The sequence below is a fragment of the Salvia miltiorrhiza genome, chromosome 3 (assembly GCF_028751815.1).
Source record: "Salvia miltiorrhiza cultivar Shanhuang (shh) chromosome 3, IMPLAD_Smil_shh, whole genome shotgun sequence".
NCBI lineage: Eukaryota > Viridiplantae > Streptophyta > Magnoliopsida > Lamiales > Lamiaceae > Salvia > Salvia miltiorrhiza.
This window is the reverse complement of record NC_080389.1, coordinates 13242568-13270112: the sequence shown is the minus strand read 5'-3', so window position 1 is coordinate 13270112 and position 27545 is coordinate 13242568. Positions and strand designations below refer to the sequence as shown.

Sequence of the window (27545 nt, the reverse complement as noted above, 5' to 3'; positions counted from 1 at the left end):
TTCGGGCCAGCCCTATCAGGTTCCGGGTTAATCGGGCTGGGGATTTTTTCGGATTATAAATCTCCAACCCTAACCCTAAACGTTCGGGTTTCGTGGGGCTAATCGGCTTAAAGGCGTAAAAATAAAATAATCATTTGTATTTTGTTATTTTTAATGATCTAATGTATAATGTATAAAATATACGTAGAAATCAAAGATATAAATTATATAGCAAGCATTAAATGCAAAAATATGAGATATTGTAAAAAAACATCAAGATCACATAACATATAAAATAAGTTGGTAACAATAAAATGTTCAATTTTGTTAAAGAAAAAATAATAAAATATCTAACAATAGTTTGAACTCATAGAACCAAAGCATCAAAAATAAAGAAAAGTGAAATGATGAGACTTTATAATATTTTATCATTTTTTTATTTTTATATCTAAATATTCTAAGTTAATTACTCGGGTTTCGGGCTAGCCCATCAAGTTATTCGGGTCGACCCTATCGGGTGCCGGGCTATTCGGTTACGGGCTAATCGGGTTGTAACTTTTATCGGGTTGAAAATATTTAACCCTAACCCTCTCGGATGGCGGGTTAATCGGGCTGCCCACGGGCAGGGACGGAGCCAGGGGGGCTGGGGGGGCTAGAGCCCCCTCCCAAATTTTGAGTTTTTTTTTTTTTAATTTTAAAATATATATAGATATATGTTTATACCTATTATAAAATAATTTTGTTTTATAAAAGAGTATTTGGTTATTATATTCTCTCATATATACTTAATTTAAGGATAATTTTATTTTTTAAAACTATATGATCTATGAAATATTGTTTGTTATTATTACTATTATACTTGTCTTTTAATAAAAAATGCCTAATATGTATGAAATGCTAAAAAAAATTAGAATGTATTGAAACTAATTTGTAATATATAGAAAATATATAATCTATGGACATGTTGTTTGTTATTATTATTATCATGCTTGCCTTTTAATAAAAAATGTCTTAAATATACGGAATTTCCAAAAAAAGTTTTGTGATATATTGAAACTATATAATCTATGAAAATATTGTTCGTTATTATTAGTATTATGCTCGTATTTTAATAAAAAAAATACCTTAAATATACTGAATGCCCAAAAAAAAATTCTCGGGGGCTACCGCCCCCGAACCCCCGTACAGGTTCAGCCTCCCCCCGAACTAAATTCCTAGCTCCATCCCTGCCCACGGGTTTCGGGCTAGATTGACATTCCTAATGGAGTTAAACTACAAAATATTCATAATTTTTATGTAGCAGCCTGGTGGCATAAATCCGTTGAGTTAGCTTTGATGTGCCTCTCTCTCAACTAATATTATCGATTAATGAATTAGATCGATTCGTTCATTTGCAATATGACAATACATAGTAAAATGAGTTAGTGAGAGTTAGTGATGATTATTTATTTGAAGTCTTCCTTCAATATACTGTCATTGTCAACCGACAATTAGGGAAGATAAAATTGACCAACATATAACATATATAAATAGGAGAGCAAGGATTTTTTAGGACCGTAAGTTTGGTCATTTTGCAAATGTAAGACATATTTTAACGAGCTTCCAGCTACAAGATAAAATTTTAAAAATTCGACATTTATAGGACAAATTGAGCCCGATTGACATAAATCACATGCGCTTCTCACGTAACTTAATTTTTGTGGGTGCCTACATGGGTGCCAAGTAAGCTATCTACTAAGCTTGTACTCCCTCCGTCCCATGAATCTTGACACGTTTTCCTTTTTGGGTCGTCCCACGAATCTTGACACGTTTCCATTTTGGGTAATAATTATTACATTATCTCTTCTACTTTATCACTTTTATTACTCTCTCTCATACTTTATCACTTTTATTACATTCTCTCTCCTACTTTATCACTTTTATATTTTATTAACTACACACTTAAAACACTAATCTACAACTCCATAATTCCCGTGCTGAATCCAAACGTGTCAAGATTCGTGGGACGGAGGGAGTAATAAATAGTTTTTTAATTGAAAATTAAAATAAAATTCACCAACGATTACATATAAAAAATTATTAAAATTTTGTGGAAGCCACGGAAGGCGGCCGACAACACCTTGGCCGTGTAGACGGGCGCCATCATGAGCGCGTAGCCTACGCCGGGCCGTACCTGAACACATGCTCAATATGTTGCTGCATAGGGCCCAAAGGGCCACAATATATATGTAGGGGGTGGATCGGTGAAGAATACTACATTGATAGAGAATGAAGAATAGTCTCTAACCGTTAGATCAAATGAATCCAACTGATTACAAAAAGTCTATAATAAAAAAAAACGCGTTGAAAACAATGTTGACCGGCTGATTTACAAACGAGAGGGGTAAATCTGTAAGTTTAATATTAAAACAAATCTTATGCCCGTAAAAAATTATATACCCTAACTTTTAGATCTTAATGATCTAAAAGGCTGAAAATGGTTCCTAATTTATATTTCAGTTCCCTTAATTCATCTCAATTTCAATTTCAGATCTTCTGCTAAAAGAAACCCTAATCCATGCTAGAACACAAATACAAAAATAAGAAAAGAACACAAAACGACGACGTTTTAGAAAGTGTAAAACTACGTCGTTTCGTTGCATCGCCGGCCATGCCACGTCAAATAATCCGGCTGCCATGTCAACAACGATTTAGGCGTATTTTTTCATCGGGTGCAAAATCAGAAGAAATGCAAAGTTTTGGTATTTGTAGGCCGATTTTAAAGTTCGGCTGCAAAATCAGAAAATGAGAAAAGTTTGAGTATTTACAGGCCAATACCCCAAATTATAATAATAAATAATTATAAATTTACTATTTTATCCTATAACTTATAGCCCCAAAATTAAATCCCCAATTTTTTCAACGAGATTAGCGTGGGCGTTTCTGAAAACCACCTTACCGAACATGGAAGATCTCCAGACGACGTTTCAAGTTGTGAATCCCCAGTTTAAGGTTATGTCGTATTTTGACTGGAAGAGAATGGCGATTCTATGTGAGGATTGATATTGTTTATATATTTTTTTGCTTGCGGTTGATAGTTGTCGAAAGGTTAATTGGAGTTATTGGTTTAGTTGGTCGATTAGTTCCAATTATTGTGGTGCAAAAAAAAAAGTGTGTTAACGAAATTGGAATTGCTTTTTGCTCCCTTGGTTTTGGAATTGAAAGGTGAAGATAGATTGTCGAGATAGACTGTGGAGTTCGTGTGGTCAGTCAGAATTCAAGTAATTTGGAGTTTTAAATTTTCTTTCTATTTCCATGATTTTGACGCGAGAATTAAAGAGAAAAGAAGAAAAAAATTGTATTGATTTATTTCGTGGCGTTAAGAATTGTTCGACTCGAACTCAAGAACACATGAATGCACTTAGATTTGGTGCAGAAGATGATGATGAGTGGACGTTAGAAATAAATATTTTACTATTTATGGGTTATATAATATTTAATTTGAAGGCTATGATTATAGGATAAAATAGTAAATTTATAATAATTTATTATTAATATTCTAAGGGTTAAGTACTCATTTCTCCCTTATCGATAGCGTCCCTATCGCGTACAAGCTATAGTAAGGGTAACCGCTGTTTACTACCTCAAAGTGGCAAAATAGAACCAATTTTCCCCCGCCACTTAACGGACGTTAACACCGTTAGAACTTTTTTTAATTAATATAAAAATCGAACGTTTCTATGGGACCAAATACCCCCCTGCGCCGCCGAGCCTCCTCCCTCTTCCCTGTTCGATACAGGGCGCACGGCGAGAACCGTCGCCGCCTCTGTTCCAGCGGAAGTCACCGGTTCTCGCCGCAGCGAGGCCGGCTTCTCTCATTCCCCCTCACTTCTTCTCTTCTTCCCTTTCCCCAAATCAAAATACATCTAGGGTTTCTGATTTTTAAATTTTGATTTTCTCTTCTTCACACCTTGACAGTTGGTGGATATGATAAAATGTCTGATAGAGCACGCACTACACTGCAATGGGTGTAGAAACAGTCGAACAAGTGCTCGACAAAGAGAAGAAGAGAAGCTCATTTTTTTTGTGTGTCGTTCTAAAAGTAGAGAGGGAGTGCCGAACAGCCCATATATGAACCCGCAGATGGGATCCTCTGTCCCACTATTTTGTGTGTACCACTCTTAATTTATCTATTTTATAATTGCTTTTTATAAAAAAATAAAAAATATTATTATATTATGAACTCTAATTAATATTTATAACTAAAAATTGAAATTTTAAAAAATTATATACCCTAACTTTGAATTGATGAACCCAAATAATCAATTATTAATTCAACTAAATATAAAAAAATTAATTATAACCCTAATTGGATGAGTAATTATCTTTTTATAATATTAAAGCATAATAAATTAAAATTGAAGAAAATATAATTAAAAATTATAATAAATTAAAAGTGGTACACACAAAATAGTGGGACAGAGGATCCCATGTGATGAACCCACGTCCCTAATAATCAGGATACCGCGAGGAGAGAATTATTCAATGCAAGAAGTAGCGGCTGACGCAAAAGATATATCTGAAACAAAGGAAAAGGCTCAATTTAGAGGGTGTTTGGCTAAGTTTATTTAAAAGAGCTTATAAGATGTAGTTTCTTAAGAGCTTATAAGCTGTGAAAGTGTTTGAATAATTGAGCTTATAAGCTAGACAGAAAATTTTTATTAGATGAAATTAGAATTATATATGATGAAATTAAAAATCATAGTTGAGTTATTTTTGTAAAATGAGAGTTTCTTATAAGATAATGAAAAAATAAGTTAGGAATAGAAAAACTTATTTTTTGGGGAGCTTATAAACTGTTAGAGCCCGAACACTCTCTAAGGCTCGCACTGTAGCTCGCGTTGGGCTTCTCAAAGGGTCTATTTGGGAGCTGACCTATGGCAACTCTTTCAAAAAAATTAGAAATAAAGCTATAAAAATGAAAGAAAACAAAGAAGGTAAAACACTAGCCATTTCCAATATACACTACCTGTCAAGAAATTCTTCGACTTTGAGCTGCTCATATCGGTGATTGATCAAAACCTTGACGACACACTTTGATTCCGATGCAAAAACAAATCACGTGGCATCATCGCCACCATGAACTTTCCGAGATCATTATTAAACGCGGACAGCTTTTTCTCCACCATCAACGGCGGCAATCTCTGCATTTTCTGATTTTGTGAACTTTGTGCTGACATGATGATGAAAATTTGGTCTGTCTATTTGAAATATGTAAAGCTCAAAACATCTCAAACATATACATATAGAGTAGAGTCGTAGTTAGTCTTGATTTTATAATTAATTTTCGAGAGGACGTAGTCAGATCTCAATATAAAACATAGAAACTTCAATGATCTATCTAAATCCAGCTACGTTCCGAATAGGATTTTAGGTAGTCAACCAAGCAACGATTGCCATAAATGGCCAATAGGTTTTATTTAGGGTTAAATACCGAATACAATCTCAAAGTTGACCCGCCTTGTGCAAAAACAACCCCAAGGAAACGTTAGTTGCACGTAACCCCTTATTGTGCCATTTATTAAAATTTTCCGTCCATCCTTCTCACGTCTGTTACCTTTCTCTCAACAATTTTCTTTTTTAAGGGGTTACATGCAACTATATAACTTTTCCTTGGGGTTGTTTCTGCACAAGGCGGGTCAAACTTGAGGTTGTATTTGGTATTTAATCATTTTATTTATAAGTTTTGGAGATAATTATATATTAAATGTCAATCTTTGAGCATATTTGTAATTGACACCCAACTTTACAATTTGTAACAAATTAGACCTACTGGTACTTAAGAAATAAAAAGAACTTTAGGGGTGTATTTAATCATAAAAAGTTACAATTTTCATGAAAGTTAATTAATTTAGGATATTTTTTCAGTATTGTTTAAAGTTCAAGGTTTTTTAGCAAATTAGTCTAAAGTTCGAACCATAGATATAATTAATAGTTTGAAAAAAGAAATCCCCATTAACTATTTGTTGAGCAAATCAGGTACGGCTTCTTAAATTGGTAAAGTCTCCAACCGGTTTGGTCCTAATTAATAAAATAGCTATATGCTAGACTAAAGTGATACAATTCTGAATAAATTTTAATTATAATCTAATCTAACTACAATAATTTTATGAGGTGGTCTCCTGTACACTCGGGTTGTACCCGACCCAAATTCTGACCCAGTTGGACTATCCTGACCCATTTTTATTATTATTATAATTTTAATTATTATTATTATTATGTAAGAAAAAAAAATGAATTTTATTTTATAATTATAAATCATATGATTAACCTTAATAATGTACTTTGTTGTTATATAAAATTCATTAGAAAAATTTATTATGAAATTATAATTTAATTCTTATATATATATATATATATATATATATATATATTGATTAATTATATTTATTTAATGGTACAAATTCAAAATCCTAACAATTAGTTTTGGTATTTCCAAACACTGGATAATGCATTTATTAGAATTCATTTTCCATGGAATCATTTTCCTAAGAATAATAATCCCAATTCACATTACTGCTCCCCCTCCCCAATTCCCTCAAGTCAAAAAAAAAAAAAAAACAATCCCAATTCACATTACTTTCCTGGCAAACAAATAGGGCATGTTTGTTTGGCACGGATTCTGGCCTGGGAAAGTAATCTGATTCTAAAATATTAAATTTCTGTGTTTGGTTAAATTTTTATGAGTCAAGGAAAGTAATAAGAATCCTGAAAACAAGGAAAGTAGTGCAACTTTCCAGGATTCTTATTCCCTAGCTTTTCTTAGGTGTTCTTTTTCTCATTCTCAGGATTCTTATTTATTTGTATTATTTTATTTATTAAATTGAGATTTATTAAAAAAAGAAAAGGAAAAAACATCCCTTGAAAGCACAAAGACGCAGACTAAGGGCACAAAACTTGAAAAGAGAAGGAAAAACTAAGTAACTTAATACTGAAATTCAGGATAATCATCCATGTCATTCGACCAACGCCCATGGACAACATTATTCATTGCAATCATACTGGGCCTATTGGTGAGGTCAACCACAAATTCCCTTGGCTTGTAACCCATTTCTTCCGCATTCCTAAGACGGCTTTTAATACAACCTTCCGGAATTGTATGTATAGGCTCTCGTCCCTTTACCGAGCCCTTTGGGCGACCATGTCCGCGCTTCTGCTCCGAGAGCAACTGCATCCCCTGATTAACCTGCTCCTCTAACCTAATTATACGACTCGCCATCTCATCCGGAGTAGGATTGGTCTGCTTCTCAACATCAACCGGAGTAGGATAGGATTGGGTCGCTGAATCTTCTGTCCTAACTACCGAATGCTGCTCTACCACAGCTCCTCCATTTGCTCCCGGAAGAATAGGAGAATCAGTCTCTGTGTTCGCCCCAGCCGGCGACGCCAAAGAGTTTGGCGTTTTTTCCAGCTCATGCTCCAGACGTTGTGCTCTGATAGTGTTCTCAAGGGCTAAATCTTTCTTCTGTAAGCCGCTGGCCTCACAGTCGAAGTCATCATTACGCCCCTCTAAATCCTTCCTGGGACTCGCAGCCAGGCGTCTCTCTGTAGACTCCACATCAATAACCTCATCTACCACCTCCAAGTTTTCCTCCTCAACGTCTTCTGACACCAAGGATCCAAAAGAGTTTCCTAACAACTCAGTAATCTTGGACCCAACTTGCTTCGATTCAGCCACTACCGGCTCCTTCCCAACCTGCTGCCTTCCACCAACCTGCTGCCACTCCGGCTGTGGCTGGGATTTCTGGATAATCGGTTGCGGCTGTTTCGGCAGCGCAGTATTTGTATCCTTCGCCTCCCCCGGCGCCACCGATTTGTTCTTGCGGCATCCATTGGGAGAATGTCCCGTAATCTTGCAACGACCACAATAAAGGGGAAGATTTTTGAAAACAAATTCCACATGAAATGAGAACTCCTCCATATCAATAAGCATAGTATGAGGGAGAGGAAGAGACATATCTATTTCAACAAGAATGCGGGCGTACGGTCCAAAATCTCTTCCTGCCGACGCACCATCGATCTTCAAGGGGTGGCCCAAGAAACGTCCAATGCCAGAGATAATTTGTGGATTCCAGTACTCGATTGGAAGGTAATGAATTCTGACCCACACGTTAGCCAAAGGAGAGTTTTCCTTGAACGGATCAAAATTGCAAGTCCACTCCCGGAGCCGAAGATTCCCCTTCGAGAGTTCCCAGATCACCTTCTCCTTCGCTATAGCTTTATCAGTCGCCGTAGTAAATCGGAGTGTATAATAGCCCTTTCCCAACGGCAATTGCCAAGCAGAAACTATACCCCAAAGTTGTTGAAGTTCCGACTTCAATTCTATAGTAGAACGTGGCTTATCGCCTTTCCCCAGCAGGAGACGTCCTGTCAACGCGTGCTCAAAAGCTTTAACCTCCTCAAGATATAAAGCCTTTGGTATTTTCAGGGAGAATTGATCTCCCTCCTTCGTTGGACGCAAATCGTGAAACACATGGGCTGCTAAATCCGGCCTCTTAACAGGTCGCTTCACAGTGGCGTTCGCATAAGAAATCCTAGTGTTTCCAGCCACGCTAGGGCTTGCAGTATTCGCCGCGCCGTTGCCTGATGAAGGGGAAGACCGAGTTGGAGAGTTGAGATTATTTATGGTTTGTGGCTTTTGTGGCTTTTCAAAATTCGCAGAAACGGAGGGGAGGTTAAGGGCTCCCTTGTCGCGAAATCCGGCTGACAGAGGAGTGGCCATCGATCAGCGAGAGGCGGCAGGAGAAATATGTGCGGCTAGGGCAACGTCTGCATCAGGGCTCCCGAAACTCAGCGCCGATTCGAATCGAATCTGAGACGCGCTGCACCGGTGGAGTAGCGCCTCGCTGGAGGAAGAGAAGAAGAGCCGCGCCGCACCAGAAAGGAGGAGGCGATCGTCGTGTCTCTGGCAGAAACACGCCGGAGAGGAGCGTCGCCGACGCCGAAAGAGGGGTAGCGGCGGCTGACCTAAATCTCCAAATCGTCTGCTCTCCTCGCCGTTAGAAGAAAATGTTTTTTGAACAATATAATTATTCATTTGTATTATTTTATAATAAAATGTAAATTATAATTTTTATTTAGTTGGAATTTAATGTTTCTGTTATTATTATTATTATTATTATTATTATTATTATTATTATTATTATTATTATTATTATTATTTAATTAGTTCATAATTTATTTTAAGCAAATTATAATGTAATTCTCGTAACTATGTATCAACTTTATATTATTATTATTATTATTATTATTATTATTATTATTATTATTATTATTAGGGCAAATAGCACCAAAATCCCTATACTTTCCCCGAATTCGCATTTTTCCCCTGACTTTAAAAATTCGCGTTAGAATCCTTGACCGGTGATTAAGTTCGCAAATTTCCCTTAATTAATTTTCCGGCGACTAACTCCAATGACGTGTCACTTATGTGGCATAATTTTGCTGAGTCATTAAACTAAAATTGCTTAGTCACGTAATATAGCAAAAACGTCGTCGTTTGGCTACAGAAGAAGGCGGAGGAAGCTCCTTCTTCTCCGTTCTCCGTTCTTCTCCGTTCAATTCGCCGTCGATTCTGCGATTTAATTTTCCGTCGCGATGGAAGAAGGCGGAGGAAGCTCGGAAACGGAGTACACTAACATCGATGCTGCCTCCGACGCTCTCGACTGCTCCACCATTTTCCACCTCGCCACCGACATCGTCGGTTTCATTCACCAGCAGAACACCTCGCCACCGACATCGTCGTTTAAATTTTCCACCTCGCCACCGACATCGTCGGTTTCATTCACCAGCAGATCCCCTCGTACAGTCTGAATTCAAGGAATTGGTGATTAAATTTAGAGAACTCATGAATAAGAACCCTAATTATTGTACCAAATAATTTTTCCCCTAAATTTCTATGTGGGATTGACATTTCTTGACCGAAAATAGGCAAAACGACGACGTTTTACATTACTAACTAAAACTACGTCGCTTAATACGCCGGAATTTAAGCCTACGTGGATTTCCGGTCATTTTTATATATCGCCGGTCATTTTTTTAGGGAGAAACGCGAACGGGATTAAAAGTCAAGGATTCTAACGCGAATTTTTAAAGTCAGGGGAAATATGCGAATTCGGGGAAAGTATGGGGATTTTGGTGCTATTTGCCCTTATTATTATTATTATTATTATTATTATTATTATTATTATTATTATTATTATTATTATTATTATTATTATTATTATTATTATTATTATTATTATTATTATTTAATAAGTTCATAATTTATTTTAAGCAAATTATAATGTAATTCTCGTAACTATGTATCAACTTTATATTATTATTATTATTATTATTATTATTATTATTATTATTATTATTATTATTATTATTATCATCATCATCATCATTATTATTATTATTATTATTATTATTATTATTTAATTAGTTCATAATTAATTTTAAGCAAATTATAATGTAATTCTCGTAACTATGTATCAACTTTATAGTATTATTATTATTATTATTATTATTATTATTATTATTATTATTATTATTATTATTATTATTATTATTATTATTATTATTATCATTTAATTGATTAATTAGTTCATAATTTATTTTAAGCAAATAATAATTTAATTCTCATAACTATGAATCAAATTAATAATAATAATAATAATAATAATAATAATAATAATAATAATAATAATAATATTTTAAGCAAATTATAATTTAATTCTTAGAACTATGATCATACTTTATTAAGAAAATCTTAATTTAATTTTTTAAAACTACAAAAATCATACTTTATGTACATTATTATTATTATTATTATTATTATTATTATTATTATTATTATTATTATTATTATTATTATTATTATTATTATTATTATGTAAGAAATTTTGAATTTAATTTTAGAATTATAAATCATATAATTAACCTTAATAATGTACTTTGTTGTTACTAAAAAAATTATAGAGAAATTTATTATAAAGATCTTATATATATTGATTAATTATATTTATTTAATGATACAAATCCAGAATACTAATAAATATTTTTGGTATTTCCAAACACTGGAAAATGAATCTATTAAGATTCATTTTCCACGGAATCATTTTTCTGGGAATAACAATCCCAATTCACATTACTTTCCTGGCAAACAAACATGCCCATAGAGTTTTATTTCAGTAGGGTTAGATAACTCTCCCATTATTTCAATGTAAATCCATATTTTACTAGTTTAATATTCATATTTATTGTATAAATTAAAAGATTAATTATAAATCAAACCGGACGTAACCACTATAATCATTTTCATTTAGTCTTTAGTTTTGCATTTTAATATCATGAACATAAATTACGGTTGTAAGATTATTATTATCCTCAAGCAATTAGGGATTGCATTGAATTAATTAAAAGGAATTAATTGGGTGAAGCCTGTGAATTGTGATAAAACTACTTCTTATCTTGAAATGTTCGAGCAATATGATTAAACAACAATATGAATTACATGAATAATAAAGAATAAAATATGAATGATTTTCGGTATAAAGAATGTGTGAGAGAGAGTGATATATATAACCAATTGAACTCCGTTGGGTCATCAATAAAATCACTAATCTCCTCGTTCTTGATATGTAATTATGTTCTAGTCCTATAAAAACCAATGTGCTTTACTTGGATGGAGACATGGAATTATTCATGGGAACACAATTTCAATCATTAATTAATTTCAACCCAATAAAAGCTTTATTCTTAAAGAAGCAAAACACATGCATTTGTAATCAAATCAAACTACACACAAGAAATAATCTCATCACATAAGAGAATAACCAATGTGCTTTACTTGTATGGAGACATGGAATTATTCACTCCATGATGGGTATGAATAAAAGCTTCAATTCTTAAGAAACAAAACACAACCATTTGTAATCAAATCAAACTATGTATACATTAATGCCAAGAAATATCATCTTCTAAGATTAATTATACTTCCATCTTTCATACATCTTCTGGCGAGACTAAACTTTCAACATAGACATATGAACGTAAACCCGAAGAAACCTTGGTAAATCGAAAGACATTATCGCGGGCACTGTAAACCAACAAAGTGGATCCACAATCTACCAAAATCTCTCCATTTAGACTTACCAATGGTGGTTGAAGCAGCTCATTAAGATGAGAAAGAGTCACCACTTCCTCCCAAGCTTCCTTCATAACACAAACTCTCGAAACTCGAAGGCCTCTTCGATCAGGAAATGAAGGATTATAATATAGCACGCAAAGGCAACCACCAAGCACACCCACGAAATAGTCCATTTTAAAGCCAATATCTTTGTAGGGAATCTCAATCCTTCCAAACACCTCACTCTTCAAGTCCAAGAAAATAATAATACATCCGAAATACCAGTAAAGCTTCCCACCTGCAAACAACCCCCTTGGCCGACATGCATATGAATAATCGCAGATCTCAATTGTTTTCCATGATTTTGTCTTTGAACTATAAACTTTACCAACCAGTTTCCTATTGATTTCCACAACAACAAACACCTTATACTCACCACTCGATTCAACCCAACCAAACCCCAATTTCCTAACACGGGAGCCCATTATAGAGATTTCTGGCAGTTTCTTGGAGATCCGAGTGGATGGGTTCCACAAGTGAATTCTGTTACTTGTATCTAGAACACATAGCAGCCCATTAGAGCACCCCAAAATTTGATATCCCTTGCAGAATGTAGTATTCTTTGGATCAACAAAAGGAGATAAAGGGATAGTATTCGTTGGTTCACTCAAAACCGACAGCAGCGAACACTGCCGAGGCCAATGTAACGTATCAATTTCACACATAAAGCATTGCTCAGGACTAGGCCAATTGAACATTTCACTTATATCAAACATACCATCCTCATACTTCCTTATTAAGACCCTTTTTTGGGGGAAAGATGGGGTTTCTATTGAATTTTGAAGGTGCATTTTGATGAAGTGTTGGCAGCCAATTAAAGAGCCCCATGATTTCGAAACGCACCTGAATCTCAAGAGTGATTTCACCGGCGATCTTGACAGTATTTGTGCAATGATTGCTTCGGGAAGATGGTGAGATTGCTGACTGCTGCTTTCGATCTCCATTGCCAAATCTTCAATATATGTTTCGAGGGTTTTGAATTTGAAGAGGGTTTTAGGTGTTTATCCGTATTTATTTGTATTTGAAGAGGCGTGGGATGGATCTTTTCCTCTCATTTTTAGGGAAGGAAATATGGTTGCGGACTCTTTTTTTTAAATTCAAAATATGGTTGCGGACTTAATGGCTAATGACTCGGTCCAGACTGGTGTTCGTCTATTGCTTTATTCCCCTAGGATTTTTGCCCAACTTGTGTCATTATTGTTTTAGAACTTTTCTCTTTTAAAATTGCGAATTGATTATATTTAAATCAAATCAAATCGTATATTAAGAAATCAATTAGAATATTCGATTTGTAACTTTTAGAATACACTCAAAGGTGCGTTCTCTATGATTGTAAATTTATCATGAGAAAGTGAAGGATAACCAGAATTTCACCGTTTAAATCTTTCATTTCTTTTCCCTCATTTCCTACTTGACCCTTACTTATTCTTAATTCTCATTATAAACGAGGGATAATATTATCACACCATTTTAAAGGAATAATATTATCCCTCTTTTGTAGTGAAAATGAGTAATGAGTAAGGGTCAAGTAGAAATGAGAGGAAAGAAAGGAGAGTGAAATTTTGTTTATCCTTCATTTTCCCATGATAAATTTACAACCAAAGAGAACCCACCTAAAAGAAATCTAAACAAAAATTCCCGAAATGTGCGAATCAAATACCAATTGCAAATAACATTCAAAAGATATTGGAGTACAAATTTGAATATGTAAATATGTTGCTAATGCAAATTAAATACAATGATATTCACTCCAATTCAATTCGTTTACATCTCTAACTGAGAGGCCGAATCAAACAAACTAAATACTATTAAGTTGAATTATTTTATCAATTATGTTTTATATATCACTCTGACCGCTGTAGAGTACACAGTTCAAATCCTAGTCCAAAAATCTTTAAAACGTGCAGAAATTAACATAATTATAAATTCAACTGATAACCCACCATAAAAAGAAAGACTTTGAACCCAAACAACAGATCAATTTTGTCGTGGATTGACGGCGAAGTAGACTTAACAAATGATGATTCTATTGATAGCCCTCATTACTCCCTCTAGTCTAATTAAACAAATAATAAAGGGGCTAATAGCCTTTAAAATTCATGAAGTTTCTTTTTTTTGGATATTGTCTACTACTTTTTCATTTGTATATTATTCCGCCACTTGACAAAGTTTGCTTAATGTTTATGCGGTGACAAAATCCGGTCAATTTTTTTCTTTTTTTCAAGACCCTGCAAGATTTCAAATATAAGTAAAAAAAGAATCTCCAACCATCAATCAATAGATCAGAGTTTATTAGATTACCTTTTGGGGGGGGGGGGGGGATAAATGAGGTAAATATGAACTAAAAAGAAATACACTCAAATGATTTTTTTTTCTACAATCTAAAAGTATCAGATGCCAAAGTAAACCGCCCAATGAAATATATATATAACAAATTAAAGATTCTTTAAAATATTTTTAATAACACTCATGTCTCCATCGTTTTTAATGTTCATGTAATGTCAATTTTATAGGAAATTGAGTGTTGGATAATTGTTTTATGCTTAAATTGTTTTATCTTGTTAAATATGATATTTGTTCGTACTTTGTTGATTTTAAAAAAACTATTGATTCTGAATTTAGACAAATGGTCTTAATAAAAGTTGTAGGTCATCGTGATACGAGTTCTTAGGCGCAAACGGATCGCAAATCAGAGTTCGGACGAAAAAGATATGGCTAAAATAAGAAAGTCGCACGCAACAGTGAATATTATCCGACAGGGATTTCCGAATTTTAGGGAATTTTCGGATTTTATCAGTATTTTCAAGCTCTGTGCTGTATTTTTCCCCTGTGCCTATATATAGGTCATTTTTCTATTTTCATATTTTTCAGTTCTAGCTTATAATTTTACCGCTTTCATAGATTAGATTTATTTTCTGCAAGATTCAAGATTCGAGCTGTTCATCCTGAATTCTTTCCGGATTTTATCTATTTTATTTATTTCAATTGTTTTATTTTATTTATGCTTTTATTTTATTTTTTGATGTCTGACTAGTTCTTTTTTCTGAACTAGGGTTTGTACATAATTGATTGAATATGTGTTATTTGATTTATTGATATCAATTTGCCCTCCAGCTTGTGATTCATGATTCCTGGTGCTTGATTTCTTGTGAATTATCTGGCCAATAATTTGCATGTCTAGCCGTCCAATTTGAGTCTTGAATGTGATAATTGTTCAGCTGATTCAGGAATACATGATACAGTTTTGCCTTGAGTCTTGAATGTGATAAGTGAGCTATAGGAAGCTATTCTTTGTGTCCTACTTTGAGTTAATTTATTCATTTGAGTCTTGAATGTGATAAGGGGTTTATTAATCTACTTTCATAGTTGCTCGTTAGAAAAGATTATGAATATTGTTGTGATCTTTCATCAGGAATGGATTAAAATTAGTAATTGAATCAATAGGTTGAATGCATGAGTTTGATTAACGATGGTACATTCCTAGGGTCAAAGTCTTTTATTATTTGAGTTTTTCTCCTGTTTTTATTTGCTCTGTTTTGATTTTAGTTTTTGTGTATCCATCATATTTGAGTTTGCCTGGATATTGTCAGAGTTTTATTAGGATTACTTAGATTGATTTTGTTTATCAGTACATGTGGATACAATACTCGCTTACTGTTTATTTGCTACAATTACACTGTGTTAGTTGTAGTTTTTATTGCTATAAAAATAGTGATCAATTTTCTTCCTACAAAGCCTACTACTTCATACTCCCCCGTCCCACTTCAATTGGCACTTTTGAGTTGGGCATAGAGATTAAGAATAAAAGGTTAAAAGTGTAAAGTAGGAGGGTCCATTTATTTTATGTGTGTAGAGAAAGTAGGGACCACATACTATTTTAAGAAAGTGTCAATTTAAGTGGGACAAATAAAAAAGGCAAGTGTGCCAATTGAAGTGGGACGGAGAGAGTACTATTCTGATATAATTTTATTTATCCTTTTATGACGAGAGTAACTTGCAATCAAATCGCTCGGCAAAGGTTCTTGTCTGGACCGGAGAGACTAAACTTTCGATGTAGAGATGCGTTTGCAAGGAAGCTCTAATTTTCTTCATCCACAAAAGCACATCATCTAGTGCCCGATCATAGAGCTTAAAATTCGACCTTATTCCATACCTTTAAGGCGGTATCCTCTTTGCAGACCTTACGCAACACCTTATCTCCTAAGCATAAGATGATGGTGCTATGAGCTATCTGATCTATTTCTTCCCGACTTAATTTCTTACTTCCATCAGTCTCGTCCTTCACCTTTGGATATGCTTTTCCTCCTTCAATGCATCGCCTAATCCCTACTGGATTAGTAATGCACGCATCTTGATTTTCCAAAGGTTGAATCGCCTTTTCCATTAAATTTCTTTGCTTCAAAAACGTGCCCCTGACATCGTGGTGGATTGTTCCCACAGGCGTCACCAATTCTTAACAATAATCCAAATTGAAATGAGAAATCAAACAAGAATAGCAGGAAGACTCGATTTACGTGGTTCGGCCAAGGTGACCTACATCTATAGAGGGTGAACTTTCTCTTTTACCTACAAAGATCACTCAAGAAAACTCGACTTGAGCTACAAAACCACCCTCTCTCAACCTTGCTGAAAACGCAGGGGGTGTATTCAATTCAGAATTTAAAAGATTTTGATAGATTTATTATAATTTATTGATTCTATCAAATTTCATGGATTGTTTAATTCGATTTAGAGTTTAGGTGATTCTGTTAGATTGATTTATATCTATTTTCATAGACTTTATAAGTCTATAGATTGTTACAGTAATTCATCCTCATAGGATTTGGATGAATTGGAGAAACAGTATAGCCCATATGGGCAGGATCGATTGTGCCTCTGGAGAAGATGATAGATAGGTTATCAGTTGTTTGGGAAATAGTGAATCATCTCAACTCTGTCAATGCCCTTAGCTCAGGGTTGAAATTTAACAAGCTCAAGTATGTGATTCTTCATCAGGATATGTGCAAATTCTTGGTTTTTTTTTTGTTTTGGTTAAGGTACAGATACCCCCCTAAACATGACCCCCTAGAACGTACCCCCCCAGACTCGGTCAAGGCACATTGACCTCCCTGAACTCCTAAAGTAATGGTGCAAATAAACTCGTCCATTAAACGGCGTTGAAACGCCATTTTCTTTAAATTTTTTTATCACTTCTCTCTCTCTCTCTCCAATTGGCCCCTCTCTCTCGATCTCTTGGATTCAAACGATATCTCCGCCAATAAATTCCCCTTTCTGTTCAAAGCCACCGATTCCCCCACCACCGCCACCTCAGCCGCGTCGCCGTGGCCTTGGCCGGCCTGCATCATCAGCCCTAAGACTCTCCTTCCGTGCCAACGCCAATTCACCGAAACTCCCAACTCCTTATTCAACATCTGCCGCGACGAGAGCTTCTCCGCCTCTGCGGCGGCGTCGCATGTATTCCCCGACGAGACCGCCATGATCGGAGGCCTTTGATCCGATCGTCTCTTCTTCGAGCCTGGCGAGACAAGCTCCATCCTCAAGGAGACGGCGCGGCGAAGGCGCGCGCCTTTCCCTACAGTGGCGGCGGCGGCGTCAAAATCAGATCCTCGATGGCCGAGATGGTGGCGGCGCACGACATCAAGTGCCGGGACTGCCTCGAGGAGCTGCCGACGTGTTACCTCAGAGTCAACGAGAAAGGCAATCACGGATACATCATCGGCGCCTTCGTCGATCTCCTCATTCACCTCTCACTGCATGCGGTAAATGGTCTTAGTTTATTCATTATTGAAATTAGCTTGATAGGTTTGTAAATTTCTGGAATGAATAATGTAAGTTAGAAATAGAATTCAGGGAATTTTGCTCCGTTGGCTGAACTATGTTCGCCGGCACCGTTCAGTTTCAGGTCGTTGTATTCGAAGTGGAAAACTTGGTGGTGATTATTGTTTATCTTTTCTCGATTTCTCTGTCTGGTTCGAAAGTAGAAGAAGAAGAAGGGGAGATATCTCTCCCATTACGCTCCCTTCGTCGAACAGAGAGGACGATGCCATTCCGATTTTTGATTGGAGATTCAAAGCTCGCTTTCTGGTGGTAGATGGAGAAGAGAGAGAGAGAGGAGTGGGGCCCACTAGAAATAAAAAATAAAAAAATTATTTTCTGGATGGCGTCTAACGTTCGTCTGTGGGCTGGGGTTAGTTGTATACTTTCCGTCGAGTTTGGGGGGCAATTTGTACCAAGTTGGAGAATGGGGGGTATACGTTCTAGGGGGTATCTGTACCTTAACCTTTTTTTTTTTTAATATCTTCATCAGAGACTCTTTAGATTGGGAAAATCTTAGTGTTGTTTGCATTTGAAACTCTACATTTTTTATGCAGTGAAGTTGAAAGAATGAGTTTTTTTGTATAGAGTTTCTCTTGAAGATACGAATAGGGATTTTTTCAATGAAATAGAGAAAATAGGATTTCATTTGGCTTTTTTTCTTATACTCGTCTAGTTCTTGCACTGTGCCTTCAGGAGCTAAAAAAACTTGCTCAAAAGTTTGAGAGAATTCTAGATGCTACAAAAAGTTTTGAGAAAGTTTTTGCAGGGGAGAGATAAAAAATTTGGAAATCACTTGTGGGATTGTGAGATTTGTGTAGAGAGAGAAATAAGTTTTTATTAATAAAGTATAAAATTTGTATAATTGAATTGAGTTATAGGTTGTATATGTGGAGGAGAGAGATAAGTTTGTTATTAAAAATTTGGGTTGGTGAGTCATTGATGAACACAATCTTAGGAAGATGTTTTCTGGATGAAGGGAGTATTAGTTATCATTTATATTTTCTTTTGATTTTTGATGAATTTATATACCTATACTTAATTATTGTCAATTAATAAAATTTAACTGGTATTTCAAGTATTGAAAACACAAAGTTCAAAATTATTTATAGATTCAGGTTCTTCATTGAATAATTGGTGGTGATTATTTTGAATGAAATAATTTATTTTCGAAAAAAAATATCAATATTTTGAATATAAATATAAATTTGGAAAGTTCGTATAGGCTCGATTAAGCTCGTGAGCCTCAAAGTATTCAATAAACAAAGTTCAGGATTCAATTCTATACTAAACAAACCAAACTTGAGCATACCAATATTCGGTTTAACTCGGCTTGATTACACCCCTACTCAATATATATTCAACTATTTTTATTAAAACATGTATCGTTATATTCTAGAATTATTTTAATAGATGAAGAGAGTATTAAATATTGAATATATTAATTGCTAAGTGTATTATGATGACAACTTTTTTTTTTTTTGGATAGGGTCATCATGAACTTCCACCACTACCCCACCATTAATAATACTTTATTTATTCTTATTTTTCACTTTTCACCACTCTCAATACTAATTATAACACATTTTCACAACTTCCAATAATAAGTATAACACTTTTTCTTCACTATCAATACACTTTACACAACTTTTTCTTAAAATTTGTGCCGTCTCCAAAGAGGAATCTATTTCAGGGACGGAGGGAGTAAAAAGTATTGATAAACAAGAATGGGTCCCACATTAAGAGAAAAATTATTAAATATGTGTGTGGTAGTGTCCAAAAATAAAAAGGAAATATATTTGAAAAACGGGCCAAAAAGTAAAGGCGTAAATTTGGGGGACGGAAGGAGTATACATTAAAATGAATACTAAATCCATTAAAATGAATTGACCTATAATTTTTCTTAATCAATCTAAAAATATCTCCCAAAATAAACACTGCACTGAAAGACATAATAGACTAAATGGATCAGAGACCAAAGGTTCTTGCGAATATTTTCTTCATACATAGCCTACTTTATATTAACTTGTTAGCAGTTTCTAGTGCTGATTGGGCCAAAGCATACAAACTTTCACTAAATTTTAATTTTACCAATGAACTAAATATTCTTCTTTAAAATAAACAAACTTTCAACTTATGATAATTTTTGACGCCTAAAATTTCTTTAGTCAAGATCGATGTACTAAATGATATAGTTTGATATGCCACTAAAATTTGACGATTGTGCCAAAAATAAAATATTGGTGTAAGCGGGATTTTCAATTCATGTGCAAAAATTAAAATTAAGTGAAAGTTCGTATATCTAGACACAGTTACCCCTCTTGTTAGGGAGGGGAGAGACTAAACTTTCGATGTAGAGATTCATTGGAAAGGAAGGTTTAAGTTTCTTGATCCTGGAAAGCACATCATCATCCTGTGCTGGATCGTCGAGCTCAAAAGTCGAACCACGAACTAGCCGAATCTCCACATCGTCGACTGCGCTAAATGGGGCTACAGAAGGAAGAATTTCACAAGGCTCGTAAACAACAACATCCCTCACTTTCACCCAACAATTCTGCTTCATTACCCACACATCAAAGAGCGTTCTCACGTTGTAACAAACAACGCTGAGGCACCCCTCGTTGAGGCTCAACGACAACGTCGACTCACATGGCAGCTCCATCACTCCAAACTCCTCGCTCTTCAAGTCGAATGTAGCAATGTCGGCAGCATACCATCCACCACTCCCGCCCCTCCTCTTCCTCAGCCAGTGAAGCTTCCCGCTCGCAAACTCCGCGTCACCGTATATTAATTCGAAATCACCATACTCAGTTACTGTTTTCCATGAATTCGTGTTTGAGCTATAAAGTTTACCCACCCACCGCTTACGACTAAACAAAACAACAAACACCTTGTGTGCATCGCTCGATTCGTCCCAACCGAACCCGTAAGTGACAATGGACCAACGCATATTATCTATTACCAATTGTGGTAATTCCTTGGAGATTCTTGTAGCAGGATTCCACAATATAAAACGCCCTTTCTCGAGATTAATGCAGCAGCAGACGAGCCCATTACAGCAACCCACGATAAGAACCGGGGACCTCCACAGTGTATTCACCCCATCATCGAACAAGTTCAGAGATTTGTTAAGAACGAGCCTGTGATGGGAAAAAGATGCGTTTTTGGACGAAGTTTGCAGGTGGGTTTTGATGAATCGGTCGCTTCCAATCAAACAACGCCATGATTTCGAAACGCATCGGAATTTCAAGAGCGATGCCACCGGAAGTCTTGACAGTATTTCTTCGACGATTTCTATAGGAAAAAGGAGAGATAGCTCGCCGCCGTCGGTATCCATAGCTGACATGAGAGTAACAAACGCTGTTCGTGCGAAAGAAAATATGCAAATTTTATTTCTAAGAATAATCAAAATTTATCTCAAAACATCAAACCTTCGTATTTAAATATTGAAACAAACGCTAAATTCTTCTAACACAACTAGGAAACCAAAACTAAATAGGAAAATATTAAAAGCAAGAGAAGAGATATACATCAGATATTTTTAAAAGCAAGAAAAGAGATATGCATCAGATATTTACTATGGATCAAATACGTTCTGTATTTAAAACGTCGAAACAGTCCCTAAACTATTCTATATAACAAAAACTAAATAGGATGAAATATTAAAAATAAGAAAAGGAATATGCATTACATACGTATGCATTAGAGGGTTTCGGTTAGATTTGATGTTAATTAGAGGGTTTCGGTTAGATTTGATGTTAATTAGTGTTTGTAGGTAGGGATGTTAAAAAAGCCCGAAACCGATGGGTCGACCCGAATAGACCGATAAAAAAGATGGGTTAGGGCTGAAAATTTTTAGCCCGAAAAAAATTTAGCCCGAATGACCCGAACCGAAAATAGCCCGAGCCCGATAGGGTTGGCCCGATTAACCGAACATTTTCTTAATAATTGATTTCTAAACTTTAATACTTTACTTTTTAATTTGATAATAACATTATCAAATAGCATGATTGAATACACATGTGGCCTAAAAATACAAAAAACTAAAATAATTGGCCTATTTTTACAAGTCTGAAAAATAGTGGCCTATTTTTGCAAATAGCCTAAGATAATGGCCTTAAATAAAAATAATTTTAAACTCAACAAACTCTGAATATTCTAACACAATTAACAAAGCAAAACTAAATAGGAAAAAAGAAAGAAAAAGAGAAGAAGAGAGATATGATCAGATACACATTGTAAGATCTAACACAACTAGGAAACCAAAACTAAATAGAATAAAATATTAATTAAAAAAATAAGATGATTTCTATGCTATCATAGAAATCATAAAAAAAAATCAACGGGAGAGGAAAATGCGGGTGGGATCTAGTATCCCACAAAATTTATGTATCATCATGTCTCAAAATTTATATCTATTATGTTAATAATAATTTTTCATAAAAATAAAATGTATTATGATATTATGAATAATACTTTCAAACAATAGAAAAAAAGGGAATTATATACTATCAATCATGATAATGAATTACTAACTAATAAAAAGTGAAGGTTTAAAAAAAACTAATCCCTCCGTCCCAATAAAAGTGGCCACATTTCCTTTTTGGGTGTCCCATTAAAAGTGGCTACTTTCTAAAAATGGCAAAAGTTTACTTTAATTAAGTCAACAATTACTCACTAATTTGGTCAACAATTGTAGGCCACTTTCTAAAAATGTCAAAATTACTCACTAATTTGGTCAACAATTGTAGGCCACTTTCTAAAAATTACTCACTAATTTTGGTGGGTCACACTCAATTAAAACATAACAATTCCCTTCTTAATCTCCGTGCCCAAAAAAAAGTGGCCACTTTTATTGGGATCTAACACAATTATTTTTTTATCATCTAATTTCATAATAGGGGTCGAGTAAATGGTTTGTGGGAAGACAAAAAAGGGGGCAGCCATTAATGGTGGGGGGAAGCTCGAGAGATCAGGAGATTAGAGGTCGGGGAGAGGAAGGGTCTGGGAGGGGGGGAGAGGTGAGAGTGGCGGAGGATGAGAGAGAGGGAAAAAAGGGGTGAGACTGATTTGGACTTAGGGTAAATGAGGGTGAGGATTTTGGGCTTGGGTTTGGGCTTAAGGGAATTAATGAGAATTGGGTCAACTCTCCACAAGCCCGATTTTGATAAGGGCCTTGAATCTTGATTAAAAACCAAAAACTTCAAAGTACAAACTTTTAAATACAGTTAGACATCAAATCGTAGCCGCCGCGCACTATGGATAGCAAAAGCCGCAAACTATCTCTCCCTTTTCTTCCTGAAGAAATCATTGAAGAGATACTGCCAAGACTTGCGGTGAAATCACTCCTGCGATTCAGGTGCGTTTCGAAGTCATGGCACTCTTTGATTGGCAGCGAGCAATTCATCAAAACCCATCTCCAAAATTCATCAAAAAACACAGCTCTTGCCCATCACCGGCTAATTACCTCTCGCTATTCAAAACAGCGTCAGCACCGTATGGGTCAAATCGTCGGCTGCTGTAATGGGCTGGTCTGCGTAATCTGGAAAAACTGTTTCGTGTTGTGGAATCCCGCCATTAGAATCTTCAAGGAATCACCGCCCTCGTACCGTGTCGGTCTTGTCAATTGTGGGTTCGGTTGGGATGAATCGAGTGGCGAATACAAGTTGCTTGTGGTTTCATTCAATGATTCTCTCAATACGCAAGACGACTATATGTGTGAAGTTTATGGCTCAAAGTCAAATTCATGGAAGCCGGTGGAGTCTGGGAATTTTGATTCCGTACATGGTAAGGCGCATTTTGCAAGTGGAAAGCTTCATTGGCTCCGGATGAAGGCGAATGGCGGATTAATGAATATTGTTGCTGATATTGTTACATTTGATTTGAAGAGTGAGGCTTTTGGAAAGATGGAGTTTCCACGTCCATGTGATTCATCGGTGAGGTTGGGCGCTCTCGAGGGTCGCCTTTGTGTGGTCTCTAATTATAAGAGAACACACTTCGATGTGTGGTTTATGAAAGATGATTCTTGGGTGAAGATGATGCAAGTTCTTGTTTATGAGCCTTGTCAAAGATTTTCAGTCGTGAAACGAGTTTCGAGAGGCCTAGACGCAGAGATTTTGCTACTCCGTGCACTGGTTTTCTCGGTTCACCATCGAAATCTTGTAGAAGAGGACGTGTTTTCGCTGTTCAAAAAACTCGAAGGTGCCTTCGAAGAGAATGTCTACATTGAAAGTTTAGTCTCTCCAGTCTAATATTTCTTGCTTCATTTTAAATAGAATTATTTTTGATTGATCTTGGATTGCTTTGCTGTTTCTCAAATATATTGTTGAACTATCATGATTTTATTGGTTTTTGATTCATTTGTCTCTCATAGTTTGTGTAGGTGGTGTTTATTTTATCTGATAATGATAGATGAATAAAAATAATATGGATTAATCTATTGTAAGCTTTCATTGATTAAATAACTATGAATGAAAATAAAAACACTGTGTGTGCATGTGTTGGCCTAACGGTAAGTGGATAATGCCCAAGGCCCGAGGTCCTGGGAGTCCACTATGGTGCCGTCTTCAAATTTCTTTATTTATTTATCTAATATATCAAAAAAAAAAAAAAAAAACCTGCTGCTGCTTCATAATGTCAAGGAAAGGCGTTTTCTCTTGTGGAATCCTGCCATCAGAATGTAGATGGTAATAGAGAATGAAGAGATGCCCTGCTCCAAATATGTGTTGCATACAAGGTGTTTTTGGTTCTGCAAATTTGTATGCGGGGGAATTTCTTGAAGTTAAACGCAGAGACAAAAAGTAGTAATTTAAAATAAAGTTGAGTAATAACTACGCCACATAGAAATGCCACCAAATACTATTCATTCTACTGTGTTTTTCCAAGGATTAATTTTTCCTAAAGGCACTGTTTCTTACACTAAACACTTCAACATCTGTAAGGGTTTCAATAGTTGTTATATATCTGGCACCAAGAATTTTCTCAAGTCTTATGCTAATCATGGCGATCGCCGGGATTCGGCTTGATGGTATTATGGCTAATGGAATCTTCAACTCCAACTCTGTTAGAATGATCGATTGCTGGAGGACGTCGGGCTGGGACGGCTTTCGGGACTTTTCTACAAACTCCAGGTGCGCTGGGGTTTGGGTGCGTGAACTTTTTGGCGTTGTACCGATTTCTTGCGTTTTATTTCTTTTCTTATCGTTGTAATTGACGACCACTCTTTTTCCGCATACAGAGCTTTTCCCAATAGGTCTTCTTTGATGAGGTTTTAGCGAGGCTCAGCCTTTGTAAGCGTCTCCTTTCTCTTCAAGAGTTCATAGGTCTTTTTTTTTTATTTTTTTATAATAAAATGGTATTTCATCTATAATACTTTTATGGATTTAGATATTTTGGGGCCCCTATATTTTCGGGAATATGTGCGGTCGACCGCCGCTCGCAGGCCAGAACTGCCCCTGCTTACCCTTCAAGTCCAAGAAAATAATATATATCTCCCCTACCCAACATGAAAGTAAATAATCGCAGAGCTCAGTTATTTTCCATGATTTTTTCTTTGAATTATAAACTTTACCAACTCATTTCCACTAGAAATAATTAATTATATCAACCAAAAGAACAAACACAACCGATCTCCAAATTTATAATATAGCAGTTTCTCGGAGATTTGAGTGGCAAGTGAATTTTTCTTGGTTCCTCGATGTTGGAGAGAATTTCTATAAAACTTAACAATTGAAGAACTTTTATGCAAATAAGGATAAGTGAAAGGATGTAAATGCTATTCTTTATTAGTCTATAAAGAGTAGTTAGTATTATCTCAATAGTTAGGGGTTGAATTATAGAATATTGAGAGAGAGAGAGAGAGAGAGCGGCAACACCATTGTTGTGAGCTTGAAGCTCTCATTGCATCTGTATTCTCAATTTCTTGATAGTGAATGATCTATATATCCCCTCCGTGGATGTTGGCACATTGCCGAATGTCATGAACTTAGGAAATTCTGGGATTAATGGAGAGGAAATGCAAGTTGGGGAAGCTGTGATGTCGAAGAGAGAGACGGCGGCGGCGGTGAAGGATGGAAAGTCGGAGCAGAGTGAAAGGAAGAAAGGAGAAGAATCGAGTTTGACTATGCAAGGAAGAGGGACTGGTTCGTGTGAGGAAGATTTGGCTGAAATGGGGGAACATCAAAAGTGGCTAAGAGATCAATGGCCCAAATGCAAGATCTGGTGACATGTGGCACACTAGTTACCATTTATCATTATTTGATTTTCAGTACTTATATTCTTGTATTTAGCAACTTTAGCCCAAGGATCCCACCACCTTTATGAAAGATATTATGGACTAGATTAGGATATATTTGATATATTCTAATAACACTTAATTAATTGGGAACTAGTTGGACTATTGGACCTATTAATTGGAGTAGGATTGACTTCCTTAGTAAGACAACCCTTTGGTTTATAAGAGAAGCCAAGTCTTTGGCTTACAAGGTAAGCCAATTCATTTGGCTTATAAGTAGAGGTGTTGGTCTTACAAGGTAAAATGAGAGCTTTTGCTTGCAAACACTAAGAGAGCACTATAGTTCAATCGGAGATTTCCTAGCTGTCGAAGATTGAATCGTGCACTTGGAATAGTTCCTGCATCGAATCGACATACACGTGGATACCTTAGTAGTGGATTCACGGCAAGAATCGAGACGCACGTTTACCACACAACGAGTAAGTTATTCCTTTCGTTGTGTGCCTATCTCTACACATGATGCATTTGTAAATCTAGATCTAATCCTTGAATGTATATTCCGCTGCGTATCATTAGATGATGTCAAGGATAACCAACAGTGGTATCAGAGCCCGGGGCTCGATTTACAATTGCTATTGTGTTCTAATTGTTTATGGGTTAAGAATATGTGATTTTAGAAATCTAAAACTGATATTTGGGATTTATGAATTTCGAAACCATTTTCTGAAATTGGGTGAAAATTGCTGGGCAATATTTGTATCACACTCGTCGGATCTGAGCCGACCGCTTTCTTGGACGAGAGGGCGACGGTGGCTCGGGGCTCGCCGGTGTGCAGCGCCCGACCACCGGCCGCCAGCTGCGTCGTGGCTTCAAGCCGACGCGCCGCTGCACCTCTTTAGCAGTCCCGCCATCTCGGGCTTGGAGTCCGAAAAATGGAGGGCGACTGTTGGTGGAGGTCTTGCGTGCTGGAGGCGGCGGATTCACGGCTGTGAACGGCGACGAGGAGCTTCGTGACGGTGAGGACGCGGACAGGCGTCTGGAGACGTTGCCAGCTTACCTCCGACGCGCCTTCGAGCCGCGACCGGCTGGGATCCGTCCAGCGAGAGCGCCGCTTCTTCCTCCGCTGAAAACGTGTCCCCTCCGACGCGGCTTCGAGCCGCGACCCGGCGTGGTGACCTCCGGCGTGGACGCGCGACGTCTGATGGCGTCGTTGCTTCGCGCGCGGCAGCGGCGGGTTGACGGGCGAAGAGGCGGCAGCGGGGCTCCGGGCGAGGCGACGGGAACGAGAAAGGAGGCGGCAGCTGC

The 27545-nt window shown here is 36.2% G+C and overlaps 3 protein-coding genes and 1 pseudogene across 3 annotated transcripts; 2 read left to right on the top strand and 2 right to left on the bottom strand.

Annotated features, from left to right (window-relative positions):
- Positions 1–11868: 11868 nt before the first annotated feature.
- LOC131017571 (F-box/kelch-repeat protein At3g06240-like) lies at positions 11869–13212 on the bottom strand. Its single transcript, XM_057946375.1, has one exon. It carries the CDS (start codon positions 13135–13137, stop codon positions 12010–12012), a length of 1128 nt encoding a protein of 375 aa, XP_057802358.1. The 5' UTR covers positions 13138–13212; the 3' UTR covers positions 11869–12009.
- A 4204-nt stretch (positions 13213–17416) lies between these two features.
- On the top strand, positions 17417–18284 carry LOC131018374 (transcription repressor OFP15-like; annotated as a pseudogene).
- A 2025-nt stretch (positions 18285–20309) lies between these two features.
- On the bottom strand, positions 20310–21344 carry LOC131018373 (F-box/kelch-repeat protein At3g23880-like). The gene has a single exon (XM_057947103.1). It carries the CDS (start codon positions 21342–21344, stop codon positions 20310–20312), a length of 1035 nt encoding a protein of 344 aa, XP_057803086.1.
- A 1921-nt stretch (positions 21345–23265) lies between these two features.
- On the top strand, positions 23266–24361 carry LOC131018372 (F-box/kelch-repeat protein At3g06240-like). Its single transcript, XM_057947102.1, has one exon. The coding sequence runs from the start codon at positions 23266–23268 to the stop codon at positions 24256–24258; it is 993 nt and encodes a 330-aa protein (XP_057803085.1). The 3' UTR covers positions 24259–24361.
- The last annotated feature ends 3184 nt before the right edge of the window (positions 24362–27545 follow it).

Bases quoted from the DNA above. Each gene is read 5' to 3' on its own strand.
- LOC131017571 (XM_057946375.1), bottom strand. From the start codon at position 13,137: ATGGAGATCGAAAGCAGCAGTCAGCAATCTCACCATCTTCCCGAAGCA.
- LOC131018372 (XM_057947102.1), top strand. From the start codon at position 23,266: ATGGATAGCAAAAGCCGCAAACTATCTCTCCCTTTTCTTCCTGAAGAA.
- LOC131018373 (XM_057947103.1), bottom strand. From the start codon at position 21,344: ATGGATACCGACGGCGGCGAGCTATCTCTCCTTTTTCCTATAGAAATC.